Below are 16914 nucleotides of genomic sequence, written 5' to 3' on the forward strand. Positions count from 1 at the left end.
AATTCCGGATTATAAAAATATCGTATTTCATAGAAATATTTATTTTTACTCCGGCTATCGACGATTTAAGATAACCTAACCTAATCGAAGCTAAAGTAAACCTAACCTAACTTAACCAGAAAATCGAACAATTTCTCAGTCTGCTTTATTATGTCAGAAGATAGTTTTTCCTCATCAGCTAGGCCTCCAACTCCTAAAAATAGGCCCTCCAAAATAATATTTTTCGCTTAAATTGTATACTTAGGTCCAGAAACCAAACCGGAAGTCAACTAATCCAATTATTGGTATATCAGGAAGTATTACGAGTTTTCGGACTTTGATAAATGGATTCTGCCACCTCGTAAACGCTGAACTAACGTGTTTTTATCGATCCCAATCCGGGTAGATACGGAAGTATATTTCAGTTTATCAAAATCAATCAATGCAATAGACAATTCATTCAAAAATGGATCAAGTTACCGTAGAAAAAGATCGTCATCAAATTATTCAATTGTCAAAAAATTTTTAATAATTGTCAATTTTGAATAAACATAAACTTTGAATTGATCAGGTATTGTATTAAATTCCATGTTTGTAAGAATATAATTTTTTTCTTTCTACACTTTTGTTTCACCCTATATAACGCATGGAAGGAATCATAACCTCAAAATCCCAGTCATTAAATTGATGCTATGACCTCAAGTATTTGATGAATTTTTTAAATTATCATTTTTTCTTTCTATGCTTTTTTGTTCACCCTGTATAACCCGTAAAAGGAATCATATCTTCAAAATCCGTATCATTAAATTGATGCTATAACCTCAAATATTAAACCGAGTTAAATATTTGATTCCAGTTTTTTGAAATTTTATTTTTTTCTCTCTATACTTTTTTGTAACCCTGTATAACCCGTGAAAGGTCTCATAACATCATAATCCTCTTCATTAAATTGATGCTATGATCTGAAATATTAAACTGATTAAAGTATTTGATTCGAGTTTTTTGAAATATAATTTTTTCTCACTATACTTTTTTGTCACCCTGTATAACCCGTGAAAGGAATCATATCCTCAAAATCCGTATCATTAAATTGATGCTATAACCTCAAATATTAAACCGAGTTAAATATTTGATTCGAGTTTTTTGAAATATAATTTTTTCTCACTATACTTTTTTGTCACCCTGTATAACCCGTGAAAGGAATCATATCCTCAAAATCCGTATCATTAAATTGATGCTATAACCTCAAATATTAAACCGAGTTAAATATTTGATTCGAGTTTTTTGAAATATAATTTTTTCTCACTATACTTTTTTGTAACCCTGTATAACCCGTGAAAGGTCTCATAACATCATAATCCTCGTCATTAAATTGATGCTATGATCTGAAATATTAAACTGATTAAAGTATTTGATTCGAGTTTTTTGAAATATAATTTTTTCTCACTATACTTTTTTGTCACCCTGTATAACCCGTGAAAGGAATCATATCCTCAAAATCCGTATCATTAAATTGATGCTATAACCTCAAATATTAAACCGAGTTAAATATTTGATTCCAGTTTTTTGAAATTTTATTTTTTTCTCTCTATACTTTTTTGTCACCCTGTATAACCCGTGAAAGGTCTCATTACATCATAATCCTCGTCATTAAATTGATGCTATGATCTGAAATATTAAACTGATTAAAGTATTTGATTCGAGTTTTTTGAAATATAATTTTTTCTCACTATACTTTTTTGTCACCCTGTATAATCCGTGAAAGGAATCATATCTTCAAAATCCGTATCATTAAATTCATGCTATAACCTCAAATATTAAACCGAGTTAAATATTTGATTCCAGTTTTTTGAAATTTTATTTTTTTCTCTCTATACTTTTTTGTAACCCTGTATAACCCGTGAAAGGTCTCATAACATCATAATCCTCGTCATTAAATTGATGCTATGATCTGAAATATTAAACTGATTAAAGTATTTGATTCGAGTTTTTTGAAATATAATTTTTTCTCACTATACTTTTTTGTCACCCTGTATAACCCGTGAAAGGAATCATATCTTCAAAATCCGTATCATTAAATTGATGCTATAACCTCAAATATTAAACCGAGTTAAATATTTGATTCGAGTTTTTTGAAATATAATTTTTTCTCACTATACTTTTTTGTAACCCTGTATAACCCGTGAAAGGTCTCATAACATCATAATCCTCGTCATTAAATTGATGCTATGATCTGAAATATTAAACTGATTAAAGTATTTGATTCGAGTTTTTTGAAATATAATTTTTTCTCACTATACTTTTTTGTCACCCTGTGTAACCCGTGAAAGGTATCATAACCTCATAATTTCAGGCAGTAACTTGATGCTAAGGACCTCAAATATTGAACTGATTAAAGGATTTAAATATTTAATTCGCGTTTTTTATATCATAACCTCATAATTCGCTTCAGTAAATTAATATTATGTGATAGTAATGGGGTAGAAAGGTTGTTAATAAAAAATGCTCTCAAATAATTGTAAAGGATTAATGAGATATGGAAATGTAACCAGCACAATCTTGGTGCGTGAATAAAACTGATAATGCTCGCGTAAGGACGTATAAAACAGAAACTACGATGACCATTCATAGTTCCACTCAAGTGGCAGGGTAAATACATTCTCAATTTCAAATTAGGTGTAGAGTGAGTTATTGCGTTGACCAATCGAGAAGAAAAAAATAAGTTTCTCTTTTTTCGATCTAATATTCATAAATCATAATTTGTAGGAAGTGTTACTGTGATTCTAATACACAAAATGCCACCGCATGTAAGTATAGAAAAAAACTAATACTATTAAATAAATATTAGTAAAAAAAATTATAAACCTTTACTAATAACGTCAATATTAATATCCATAAAAAAGATTTTTTAGGTAAAATTTTGGTTTGATTTTCACTTATTTTTTGTGCTCCCTTTTTTAAAATTTAATTCTATTGATGATATTATGTAGTTTTATATTTACTCTTAATTAAAAATTTGTCTATGGTATTCTAAACATAGGAAGTTTTTATTAGCTTGATTATGTCGATAATGAAGATTCCTTCACGAGTCTTTATGCTTAATAAATAAAATGATTTTGCCCTAATTACGAAAAAATGAACTATTAGTAACCACGAGACAATAAAACTATTATAAAGTTTATATTTCTTTTTTTTCTCGTTAAATAACCTTGATTGTGATTATTATATAGAAAATTAATTTAAAAAAAAGCAAGTGAAAAAATGACAGTTCTACTCTTTCATATTTACAGTGTGGACATTTCCTATAGAATAAAACGGCAATTATTGAGTGAGCTGTTTGAATTTGATTATACACATTATACATATTATTTAATAAAAAATAATAATAATAATACGTATTTTTATCAGGAAATCAAGTAGAAATATTATATTTTAATTAATTTGTAATGCAGGTTCTTAACTGCGTAGTACCAACAATAGATGATTGGTTACCTACATTTAGCACTTAGGTTAAAATTAATATTAATCGACCTTGAAAATAATTATTTTTTTGTTGCTAGATCGGCTTGATTTTCGATCTCTTCTTATAGAAAATTCGTTTTTAAAAAATGTAAAAAAAAGTTTGAAGACGAAAATATGAACAAATTTTTTTACTTGTTTTGAAAACGAATATTGAATTAAAGGAGACCTAAAATCAAAACGATTTAGCAACAAAAACATATAAAGGCATCTAAGAAATATTTTTTTACAACTTTACATTGTACAACAATCTTATTAAAGTTTTACAAACTCGAATGGTTTGGTTCTAAGTTTTTCAATTTCCACAATTTAATTTCAATTTTCGTTCGATTTAAGCAAACCACCGTATCTTCGGTGCCATCTTTAAGAATTGCCATCATAGGACAAAGTGCGTTTGCCGTTGATGTTATGCACAAATTGAAACAACACGGCCACGCTATTGTTGGTGTTTTCACAATTACAGACAAGGGAAAAAGAGAAGATCCACTAGGCAAGTGTTTAAATTGATTTATATCAATATAACTACTAATATATTGCATATAACTCGAATATAGAGAAAGAATATTTGAGGTTATGTATTTAAAATATGAAGTTTGAGGTTATGTTATCAATTTAAAGATCGCAGAAGTCCTTTATACGTTACAAGAATTCAATTATTTTCTATTTGTTTCAAATTTCTTCGTTTTTTTGCTATTCGACATAACTTTTAAACGATTAAGATTGCATAATAACTTTAATGTAATTAAAATAGTCTATATATGAGCAAAACATATTTGGGGTTATGTACAATGTTCCTTTTTGAAAATTATCTGATCTGATCAAGATCTGAATGTTCGGAAAATTATTTATCACTTTCGCTTTCGTTCGAAGTGATCGGATCATAGCTTCCACTTTACAAATGATCTGATGTTATCAGTTCAACTGTTCTGCCTTTGACATTCATTCTGCTCATTGTATTCTAACCTAAAATTCACAGATAATGAATTTATACTAATATGATAAGAAATTTCTAAATTATTGCTGAGTCCGCTATAATTTCCTCATCGATTACATAATTATTGTCGTATCATTTGATTCATTTAATTGTATTACATTGATTATCGACATGTTTTGAATATGTATTTAATTATTGTTGTAGTTATTTTATCTCTCCAGATAATTTACATTCCATACATAAAAGAATGCGTAATTGATGTTTCATAAAATTAACCTTGAATATTTTCACGTGATGTGTATTATAGTATATAGTACTATAGTCGGCAAAGCTCATAAATCTTGCAACGCTGTAAAAAAGATTAAAACAAAGCATATTCGTGCGTTTTCAGCCGCATCCGCACTCGCGCGCGTGTCATGAGTGTTGATCCGATTCGCATATTCTTCGCGGCTCGTTCCCCGAAAATTGTCCCGCGATAAAGTGCTCCTACACAATCGCGGATCACTCAGAGTCAATTGCCACGGACTGTTGTGTTTTCGACACCACGATTTTGCCTACAAAATGAGTGGCGTGAAGAATAACGAATTAGAATTCTCACTTATTGAATGTTTTCGTGCTGAGTGGTACTCCGTTTTTCTTTAACTATAACTATAAATTGCCAAATCGCAAAGTAGTAAAGCACCTACTGTAGTACATACTCACTACAGATAAACTTTGATTGAGAAAATATCAAGAGCGCGAACTATACTGTGAGTCCGACGGGAATCTGCGAGTGTAGACCGTTGGCAATCTTGTCCGCGATTCGCGCTGCTATTCTCGTCGAGATTCGCGTTCGAGTGTGGATCGGCCATTCAGAATGATTAACCGATACAAGTTCACGCTTCAAGAAAGAGTTTTCTTTGTTACGTCGTATCTGCGTACGAACGCGAATTACGAAACTGTGTTTACAGAATTTCAACAACAGTTTCCGAACAAAATCGTTCAACAGTGTGGAACACGTACCACAAATTCTTAAAAAGGGCTATGTTGCGGACGACCGGTATCTGAAATAAGGATAATTTCATCCAATACTCGCGAATTTGGAGGATGGAGATTCGTCGCAGTACGCTTTACATGTGCAGTACTTTAATTTGGGAAATGGATTTCTTCCTGTGGTGCGTTTTTGCAAGAGGATCACGCATAGTTCCCGCTTTCCGGACTGTAAATTAAGAAGAATTTAAAAGCTTCGCGGACTGCTCGACATAAATCGCTGGAACTGATTCTGCATTGAGAAACGTTGCCGCGAATGCCTAGATTAAGATGAGCATTAATTTGAACACTCGTAATACGTTTTGACGCTTTTTTTTTCTTTTATTGTTGGCGATTTCTGCATATTAAGTCATAAAATATATTTTTAGACGACGCCATCTGAAAGTTGTTCGTTTTGTATTCATTTACATACCGAAAGTTGCGTTTTTAGAGTTCCATGTAGTGAAAATGACAGTTACGTACTGTACTTACACTTTCGGGACGCTCTGGAGTGACTCTAGCCACTTCAATGTTGACAGTTTCACTTCGATGATTTTGACAACTGACAGTTTCACTTCGATGATTTTGCATAACCTTAAATTTTTTATTTTCTGAAATTATGTGTTTTATCCGAAGTTGTGTCTAAATTAATGAATAACAATGAATGATGAAAAAGTAAAAAATTAATATTGACATTGCAAATATCATTAAGTACATTATATTGTTAAATAAATCAAATATTTGTAATTCTCTATTATTTATTTTTTTTCCTCAGTGTAATTGAAAAAGTTTTGGATCTTATGCGTCGTCTAAATGTTATGTACTACTTTGTAGAGTAGCACTTTCAGTTCTTGGCATACAAATAACTATTTTTTCAAAATAGATACACATTTTCGAGGTAATTGTTTGTAATTTTGGTTTTGATCTTTAGCTAAAGCTGCAGCAGAATGCGATATTCCTGTGTTCAAAATAAAAGCATGGCGAAAAGCTGGTAAACCACTACCAGAAGTTTTGGATCAATACAAAAGTGTCAGTGCAGATTTAAATGTGTTACCTTACTGTTCCCAGTTCATCCCGATGGATGTTATCAACTATCCTAGATTAAAAAGTATTTGTTATCATCCCTCAATTTTGCCCAGACATAGAGGAGCAAGTTCTATCAACTGGTAAATTGTAAAAAACTGTTATCAATATACCAAACAATAAAACATGTTCAATATCCTCTTCCAGGACTTTGATTTGTGGTGATAAGAAAGCAGGATTGACCATATTTTGGGCCGACGACGGTCTTGATACAGGTCCGATCCTTTTGCAAGAGGAATGCGATGTGGAAGAGAACGATACAGTGGATACACTGTATAAACGTTTTTTGTACCCAGTAGGTGTTTCGGCGGTTGCTAGATCTGTTGATATGGTAGCAGACGGTAGTGCTCCTAGAATAATCCAGAGCGAAAAGGGAGCTACTTATGATCCAATGCTGAACAAACCCGAATTACAAAAGGTGAATAAAAAATATTTTCTTTTACTTTTGCTATTACAGTCATCGTTCGCTTTTTACTGACAGAGAGTCTCGCTTCATTTTTTAAATAACTTACGTTAGTATTTTACTTGGACACGTGATACTGGTGTGTTTATGAGGCGGATTGCTTAATAGAGCGCACGTGCCAGAATTGGTATAAAAAATTCCATTCTGGAGATAAGCAACGTTCTGGTCGCACTTCTGAAGTTGATGATGACCAAATCAAAGTCATAATTGAAGAGGATCGTCTTATAACTGTTCGAGAGGTTCCGAAGAGGCTACATGTATCGCACACAATTGAAAACCACCCAAGGAGCTTGCTATTTGGGTACCTCACGATTTGAAAGACATTTAACACAAAGAATCAACATTTGCGACCCTTTCTTGAAAATAATCATCATTGGTGATGAGAAATGGATCCGGTACAGTAACATAGTTCATGGAGCAAACACGATGAACCAGCATAAATCACATCGAAAGCTGAAAAACAATTTAATGAGATTGTTGTGTTTTTTGAGCTGCTTCCAAGAAACCAAACGATCAATTCTGATGTTTACTATCAACAATTAATGAAACTGGATGAATCAATCGAAGAAATACGGCCAGAATTGTCAAATCGGAAAGGTGTAGTATTCCAGGCATCACACATCTTTGGCAACTCTTGGAGCTTGGCTGGGAAGTGATGCCGCATCCCCCATACAGCCCTGATCTGATTCAATTGCTCCTAGAAATTACTTGCCAACCAATAATTTGTCTTTCTATTGGAGGAAAAGGAATCTTGGGAGTTGCATGAAAATTTTGATACTACGAATGAAAATATTTAAAGAATTATCAACAAATAAATTGATTATCGGGAAATATTTTCTATAGATTGACTGGACCAAAACAGCATCAGACCTTCACAATTTCATCCGCGGTATGGATTCCGTACCAGGAGCAAGCTGTTTGATGAAATTACCCGGATCTGACGATTTCCAGGAAGCTTTACTTTTCGGATCGAGTCTTTGGAAAGCCGCGATCCCCATTGGTAAATACATAGAAATCGAAGGTGCCAAATCGGGAATAATACACGAAGAAGGACTTTTGCTTGCAGGATCTGACGGGGAATATGTCAATGTTAAAAGAGTTAAAATAAACGGTAAGTTTAGTACATAAAATGAGAAACTTTTTAATGCGATAAGAAAATTTCTTAGGACGAATGAAAAATGCTGCAACTTTAGATCAAATAACTAAACAAGTCGAAATAGAATTCACAGCAGAAGAAAAGATTCAAATAGAATGTGTGAGAACGATTTGGGAAGCCATATTGAACATAGATATCGAGGACGATACAGATTTTTTTGCTAGCGGAGGTGGATCCATGGATGTTGTGAGGTACATTCTTCACTCCTTTGTATGAATGTTGTACTACATTTTAAATCATATTATTTACAGACTTGTCGAAGAGGTTAAGGAAGTATTCAAGACAGAATTGGAAAACGAGGACGTATTTATGGCGCCTACTTTTTCGGAATTTTGTTTGAACGTTGTACAAAAAAGTCGCGGCGGTAACCAGCAATTAGAAGTTGTATACAAAGCCGTCGAAATTGAAGCTAATAATATGAAATTACGTTTCCCTTGCCAATTGTTCATTAATGGAGAATTCGTCGACGCCGAAAATGGAAAAACCTCACCTACCGTTAATCCTGCAACAGAAGAAACTATTTGCGATGTAAGTGTTACGTGTCATTTGTCAAAATTGGTAAATATCTAACAGTTTCCAACTATGAAACTGATTCGCTTAAGATCAGTTGGTTTAAATGCCTTTTTGTCTATTCTTCGAATATCGTGTTATTTGTCCTATCCTGATTCAAAACACTTTCTCCGTAACAATCAATGACATTTTATTGCCTTTTGCATATACTGATGCCCTTTTACTTATTTTCCAAATATTGCGTTGTTTGTCCTATGTAAAAAGTATCCCAGATTTGGTTAGAATTAAATTTAGATGCACAGCTCTAAATAAGATGAAAACTACACTAAAAAATATAATTTTCTTGCTTTTGCTTTATACCTAAATTCGTTTTAAAAAAATTTCTCGTTTCCTTGTGTCACCAGTTTCTTTATATAGTCCATTCGTTTATTTCTTTAGTCTCCAATGTTTTTTTTTCATTTTAGGTTGTTTATATTAATTTATCTGTTTTTTATGATTCTTGTCTAATGTATTCTTGCTTTATCTTGTCCCATTTGTTTTTCCCGATATTTTGTTCATGTTTTTCGTTTTCATTCATCATTCTTTCTGTTTATCCATTTGCTGCTGGAAGTCTTCTAGTTTGTATCCTCTCTTTATTAATCTGAGTATCTTTGGCATTGTTGGTATGCGTCAAACTTATCATATTTATGTCTTTTTATCCATTCTCCAAATATTGCATTGTTTGTCCTATATAAACAGCTTCATAGATTTGGTTAGAACTATCTACTGAATTTACATACACAGCTATTAATAAGACGAAAACTACACTAAAAAAAATAATCGCGAAGGAATGATTTTCTTTAATTCCTTGTTTTTTAAATCGTTCCCTCGCATTACCGGTCTCTTTATTTAGTCCATTTATTTCTTGGTCTCCCATTTTGTTTTTTAATAATGCACCTTCCGTTATTTTTTTTTCATTTTTAGGTTGTTCTAAAAAATTTTTGTCTACTGTCTTCTCTATTTTTCTTGTCCTACTTATTTTTACCGCTATTTTTCTCAAATTTCTTGTTTCTTTTGCGTTTTCGTCTCATCTTCCTTCCTGATTTTCCAATTTTCTGTTTCTAGTGTTTTAGTTGGTAGTTCTGTTAATCTTTTTAGCAGTTAAAGCCTATCTGATAGGCATTTGTTAAAAGATTTACTGATTCAAGACGCTTTATTTATACCCATGGCGTTATTTTTATCATATTTATGTCTTTTTATCCATTCTCCAAATACTGCGTTTATTGTCCTATATAGATCTACCTTATACTGAATTTAGATACACAGTTATTAATAAAACGAAAATTACACTAAAAAAAAATAATCTGCTGTCTTTTCCTATCGATCTAACTCATTTTTATAAAATTTCTCGTTTCCTTATGTCACCAGTTTCTTTATTTAGTGTTTTTATTTATTAATTCGTCTCTTATTTTGTTTCTACTGAGATAGTTCCAGTCTTCGTTATTTTTATTTTATTTTTAGGTTATGTTTTTACAAATTCAGCTTTTTTTGTGATTCTTCTCTAAAATCTACATTCATTATCTTATTCCACTTGCTTTTCCCACATATTTTCTTCCATTTGTCAAAGTACTGCTTGAATCAAGATATTTTTCCACAACTTTTCATTTTCTTAAATACATTGATGTCCTTCTATCTATTCTCGAAATATTGCGTTGTTTGTCCTATGTATACCGCATCACACATTTGGTTAGAACTAAAAAGAAATAAATTTCTTCTATTGTTTTCGAAAAGTCTCATTCCCTCGCGTATTTAGTACATTATTAGTCTCCCATTTTGTTTTTACATTGGTAATTTCAGTGTTATTTTTCTTGGTTTTTAGGTTATGTTTACACAAATTCAACATACACAATTCATTCTTATCACACTTTCTTTTTCGGTCATTCTTCTCAGCTATTTCATTTCCAATTTATCTGCTGGAAGTTTTCTAGTTTGTACCCTCTTTTTATTGGTCTGAGCACTATTTTGCAGTTGGTTGGTATTGTCAAATTATCGACTCATTCAAGACACTCTCTTCGTAGCATTTTTGTTTTTAATCCTATTGATGTCTATTCATCTATTTTCCAAATTAAATTTTGTGTTGTTTGTTTTATGTAAATAAAATATCACAGTTTTGGTTAAGGTTATCGGGTACTGAATTTAGGGATATAAAAGGGAGTAATTTCAACTAAAATGTACTTTGGCGTATTTAAGGTTGCTTGGGCTTCGAAAAACGACGTCGACAAAGCCGTTATGGCCGCTAAAAACGCATTTGAAAACGGCGAATGGAGTAAAATTAGTGCCAGAGAAAGGGGACTTATGCTCTACAGGCTTGCAGACTTGATGCAACAACACAAAGAAGAACTAGCCACATTAGAATCTATAGATTCGGGAGCCGTTTACACATTGGCTTTGAAAACCCACGTCGGAATGAGTATCGAAACCTGGAGATACTTCGCAGGTTGGACAGATAAAATTGAAGGATCTACTATACCTGTATCGCACGCAAGACCCAACAGAAATCTGTCGTTCACAAGGAAAGAACCGATAGGGTAAGTAAACGGTTGTCATTCGAATCTGGTTGACTAAAATTTTGTTTTGCAGTGTATGCGGATTGGTAACACCGTGGAACTATCCGTTAATGATGCTTTCGTGGAAAATGGCGGCTTGTTTGGCAGCTGGCAATACCGTTGTAATCAAACCGGCACAAGTGTGTCCTTTAACTGCTCTGAAGTTTGCAGAATTGTCTGTTAAAGCCGGAATCCCACCTGGTGTCATAAATGTCGTAACTGGATCAGGTACATGTTATAATTATCTCATTTTCCTGTTAACTATATACTTTATATCATATCACGTTTAAATTAATTATGACTTCACTTTACATCACTTTTTAACTCCCAGATTGCTTGTATCGAACTGCAAGCTTCTGCCTTATATATTTTAAGCTTTCGTAATCATTCCAGAACATTGTAGCAACTTCTGTCTATTCTAGAAACATCTAGAACAATACTTTAACGGTTACCTAATAGTAAAAGAAGCCACCTGCCATCTTTTATAATTCCGTTTCATTAAATTATAATCGGTGCCGTGAGATGGCGTGCAAATCACGATATAAATAATGAGCTTCGTTAACAATATAGTTCGTGATATTTTTACATTTGTTCTTAGTCCGTTCACATTTTAATTCTTCTATTTCGTTAAATAATTTTGCCATTTCATAGTACCGTGCAGTCTTAGATCCACTTGCAGGTTTTTTTTTTTTAATATAAAAGATTCTGCTAACTAAATTGGACAACAGAGGACAGGACATCTATTAGTTGTTCTCATCTAGATTGATACATTAAGTAGATCTTCTCTGGAGTGTCTTTATCTGTCTCAATTCTTATTCTGTAACTGATACCACAAAAAGGTTCAGATCTGCTCCTACTTTAGCGAATCTGTCGGCCATTTCGTTTCCCTTCACTCCAGTGTGTTCTAGAATCCATTGCAGGGTAATTTTATCGTTTAGCTTTATCAAGCAGTCCCAAACCAGTTTGTATTTCATGGCATTGAAGCTTAGAGCTGACTATCGGACAGGATGTATTGGACACATTTATCAATTGCAGATATTTCTACTAAAAAAATTCTTGGGGTGTTTCCCAGGGTTTGGTTCTAGGTCCTTACACTATTTTTCCTCTTTTGGGGCCATCCGTATTCCAAATGTTACTGAATATCTTGCTGGTTAGAATCGATGATTGGACATTTGAACTACTGATAAAAATATACAATCTGGTTAAGATCGTTGATTGATTATTTGAACTACTTTAATTGATTTATATGGTTAACAAATTTTTTTCTCAGGGTCAGTAGCTGGTCAAGCGATAGCTGATCACCCACAAGTGAGGAAATTAGGTTTTACTGGAAGTACTGAAATCGGTCAGGTGATAATGAGAAGTTGCGCTGATTCTAATTTGAAAAAAGTATCATTAGAACTGGGAGGAAAATCGCCGCTTGTTATTTTCTCGGATTGTGACCTCGACAAAGCAGTGAGACTAGTAAGTAACTAAACTTTTACATCTTTCATCTAGATTTCTCTATAATACAACTCTAAGTTCTAAAAAAAATAAATTTTAGGGTATGCAAAGTGTATTTTTCAACAAAGGAGAGAATTGCATAGCAGCCGGTCGTTTATTCGTAGAAGACAGTATTTACGATGAATTTGTAAGACGTGTGGTACAAGAAACGAGAAAAATTCAAATTGGTGATCCGCTGAGTAGATCTACATCACACGGGCCCCAAAATCACTTAGCGCATCTGAAGAAATTGATTGAATACGTTGAAATAGGTACCGTATTCCTCATAATCTATTCCAATTCAAATATTTCAATAACAATTTTGTTTCCAGGACTAAAAGAAGGTGCTAAATTGGAATACGGCGGTAAAAGATTGAATAGAAAAGGATATTTCTTCGAACCTACAATATTAAGTAACGTCGAGGATGATATGTTCGTGGCAAAAGAAGAATCTTTTGGACCAATTATGGTTATAAGTAGATTTAATAACGGGTAAATATATAAACGTAAATTTAGTGTTTTTATTTTTTAATAAATTTTTGTTTTAGTGACATCGATGGGGTTTTGAAGAGGGCTAATGCTACTGAATACGGTTTAGCTTCGGGAGTGTTTACAAAAGATATTTCAAAGGCTTTAAGATTTGCAGAAAGAATCGAAGCCGGTACAGTTTTCGTAAACACCTACAATAAGACGGATGTCGCAGCTACTTTTGGAGGATTCAAACAATCAGGATTCGGAAAGGACTTAGGTAAATTTGAATATTTTTTATCCAAACCAGTTGTAATTTTTTTTTTAATATTACAGGTAAAGAAGCACTGAACGAATACTTGAAAACTAAATGTGTCACCATCGAATATTGATTTTAGATTACCTTAAAACGTATTAATTGTGTTTAATTTAATAATAATTTTTTATACATTAGATGTATTTTATTTAACTCGTACGTAAATAAAACAAATTTTTAACTATAAATAATATTATTAAATCATCTGTGCTCTCCGTATATACAATGTACAATAATAAAATCTCCATTTTACAATTAAATATTAAAAAAAAAAACGTCTTAATGTTATATATTAGCGCGATAAGAGAAAACGCAAGCTTTGTGAGCAATAATTGTCCATTTTTTATCTATTATAATCACAGAAACCTTTAGATTTTTCAAAAATTGTCAAACACATAAAATAATAAGTAAAACATTAATCAAAGTACTTATTTCCAAGCAGAAAAATAAAAATAATGATTTTGTAACATTATTCTAACAGTTTACAAACTGAAATATATTTTCAAAAATATATTTGGTATTTATCTATAAAAATCGACGATTGAACATTTGAACTACTGGTAATAATATTCAAACTGGTTAGGATCGATGATTGAACATTTGAACTACTGGTTAGAAAATGCATAAATTTAACGAGTAATCAAAAAGAATAAGTTCCGTTGCACACTGGAGTAGAGGGAAATGAAATAACAAACCGAATTACTAAAGTAGTAACAGATTAACCCTTCAGAGTCCATGAATCCTTCTGCGGAATTAACAATAGAGGAAAAACTATTAAAATAGGGGTACTTTATAGCGCATGATGCAATTGCTGAAGTAGGAATGGCCAAACACTTCAGAACACATGAATTCTTCTGGAGAATCAACAATAAACTAAATATTAGAAAAATGGGGGTATTCTATAGAGGTTAAGACAAGAGAAAACATTCTTGGAAGCACATAATTGAAGATCTGTTAAATATCAACGCCGCAATAGCTTCTATGAGATCCAGACTAATCCATCCTTGGAATATTGCTCGCCCATCTATGTCATTCACAATTTATTTGAAACGTTTGAAGCTTGTTTCGTTAAAATTATATGGGTTGCGTAGAAATTGGAAATTGTGTGAATTAAATTTTTTCTTTGTGCTAACTCATAGAAGGAGTTTATATTCAAAACCTTATATCCAAATTAAACTGTTTTAGACGATAAGAACCTACTTAGATTGGAAAAACTGCAGCTGTTGGTGATATTTGTTACTATTCGCTACCGTTACACCAACACTCATAATTGTACTAAGACCAAGTTATATTCTTCAAGACTGAAGATCAAAAATCTTTAAAAAAGGTGATTGTAGTAGTGAATAGTGTGTTCAGTAAGAACCTACTTGATTTTTGTTGAGTAAAGAGACCTATACTCTGAAACAACAGTTAACAAAGATTTTTTTCTATCAAAATAGTTCAGGGGATTGGGATATTATGAATATATGCAATCCTTGACTTGATATTTTCTTTACATACTTTTTTTACATGTTATCTTGAATTCGATTTAAAACTTTTTAACCTCTCCGTACACATCTTGAAACCTCTGCTAATTGTATCTACAACTTTTAATGCTACAAAATCGGGAATTTTTTCTATATAAAGTTATATTTTTGTTAATAAATATATCATTTTTTTTGATAGAATAAATTTTGTTTTAAATTGTCGAAAACAAATTATTGTTTTCATTTTTTTTCTTGTAAAAAACGGACAATACTTATAGACAACAAAATTACATGATAAAGATAAAAATATACACAAATTGGCACAAATCATTTAAAACATAAGTTTGCCCTTTTGTTAGTATCATTAAAATTATCAAGGAAATATCTCTTAAATGACTAAAATGAGATGCGAAAGAAAATTGAGAAAAAAGCCAAAAAATATATAATATAAATATATAGATAAAATACTTCCTATTATATTTATTAATCTACAATTCCTAAAAGATGGGTCACTTATTGTCAACTGCATTAGGCATCCTGGAAACTCTTACAAAAGTAATTTGAGTTCATACATTTCAACTACTTTTAGTAGAAAATTGTTGAATTTAATATTTTGGAAAATAAATTCGATATATCGGAACATTTATCTACAAAAATCGATGATCGATCATTTGAACTACCGGCAATAAGATCCAAGCTGGTTATGATCGATAACTAGACATTTGAACTACTGTTAAAAAGATCCAAGCTGGTTAGGATCAATGATTGAACATTTGAACTACTGGTTAGAAAATGCATAAATTGAATGAGTAATCAAGAATGAGTTCTATGGCATATTGGAGTAGAGGGAAATGAAATAACAAACAGAATTACTAAAGTAGGAACGAATAAGCCTTTCAGAATAAAAACTAGAAAAATAACAGTAAGTCAAGCAAAGTTACTCTTGGAAGCTTATAGCCGAAGATCTACTGAATATCAACTCCTCAAGAGCTTCTAATCATTTAGAAGACACAGATTTATCAAACCCTAATTACTCCAAAGTATTTTTTAACTTTTGCACAAATATGATTTTTGAATATTCTTCAATCTCCCTTATATTATAAATCCTTGAAATTTAGGGTAAAATGAAATTTTACCGGAATATTTGTCTTTTGGATGGCGATCCTCTCCTTGATTACAAAAATAAACTTTTGAGGCCCAATTTTTGTATTATTAATGTTGCACACAGATGCAAGGATGTGGAATGCTGTTGATACAGAATAATTGACTCACGTCATTGAAAATTTGATTTTCTTTTATTAGAACTTATCAAACATTAAATTAGGGGAAAACTTACATTTACGATTTGGCTTCAAGACAAAAACAACGAAATAAACTTTATGTGTCCATCAAAGCGGAGTATTTAAATTTAAAACTGATGGTTGATATTTTATACATAAGCTTAAGATCTAGAAAAATGAAAATTGTCTCAAAGGCACCTCAGAGCTGCTATTTTACAATAATAATGTACAAAAAACCAATTTACTCTTACTACACTAATTAGGACCAGGCACTTTTTTCCAAAAAACTTTTAAAATAATACAAATACCCGACAAACTTTTTTTGTATAGGAATTAAAAATACTAAACAGTTAAGACAAAACTACAGCTCCGTAAGACAGTATTGCATTGAGTTGATATTTATAAAAAAAATAGTTATTTGCTTGTTTATTATATTTTTACGAAAAAATACCATAATGATCAATACAGATTTTAAAATTAGTAAAAAAAACTGGAATAATGATCAAAAACCTCAAATCACCTCTCAAAAAATTCAAATTACTAAGAAAATTTCCAATTGAATTTGGAATTCTTAGAAGCACATTTGATATTCAATAAAATTTAAAAAAAGTGGAAGACTTCATAATAAATTGAATAAAAAAATAGATAAAAAGATATACAATGCA

At 31.6% G+C, this 16914-nt stretch overlaps 1 protein-coding gene across 2 annotated transcripts; it reads left to right on the forward strand.

The window, feature by feature from the left end:
- Window positions 1–2545: 2545 nt before the first annotated feature.
- On the forward strand, window positions 2546–13691 carry LOC130452541 (cytosolic 10-formyltetrahydrofolate dehydrogenase). 2 transcript variants are annotated; one of them, XM_056791876.1, is made up of 14 exons: window positions 2546–2786; window positions 3835–3988; window positions 6372–6606; window positions 6671–6941; window positions 7830–8097; window positions 8153–8333; window positions 8394–8670; window positions 10882–11219; window positions 11272–11465; window positions 12508–12701; window positions 12781–12991; window positions 13052–13211; window positions 13268–13467; window positions 13524–13691. In XM_056791876.1, the coding sequence occupies exons 1-14, from the start codon at window positions 2775–2777 to the stop codon at window positions 13577–13579; spliced, it is 2751 nt and encodes a 916-aa protein (XP_056647854.1). In that variant the 5' UTR covers window positions 2546–2774; the 3' UTR covers window positions 13580–13691. The 2 variants fall into 2 exon arrangements, with proteins under 2 accessions (XP_056647854.1, XP_056647853.1); XM_056791875.1 differs by having other exon boundaries at window positions 2609–2786; window positions 13268–13691.
- Window positions 13692–16914: the final 3223 nt, after the last annotated feature.

This window comes from Diorhabda sublineata, chromosome 1, assembly GCF_026230105.1.
Source record: "Diorhabda sublineata isolate icDioSubl1.1 chromosome 1, icDioSubl1.1, whole genome shotgun sequence".
In the NCBI taxonomy this organism is placed as follows: domain Eukaryota; kingdom Metazoa; phylum Arthropoda; class Insecta; order Coleoptera; family Chrysomelidae; genus Diorhabda; species Diorhabda sublineata.

Bases quoted from the DNA above. Each gene is read 5' to 3' on its own strand.
- LOC130452541 (XM_056791875.1), top strand. The intron at 6,607-6,670 runs GTAAATTGTAAA...ATCCTCTTCCAG, and splicing joins GGAGCAAGTTCTATCAACTG to GACTTTGATTTGTGGTGATA. The intron at 8,671-10,881 runs GTAAGTGTTACG...GGCGTATTTAAG, and splicing joins CAGAAGAAACTATTTGCGAT to GTTGCTTGGGCTTCGAAAAA.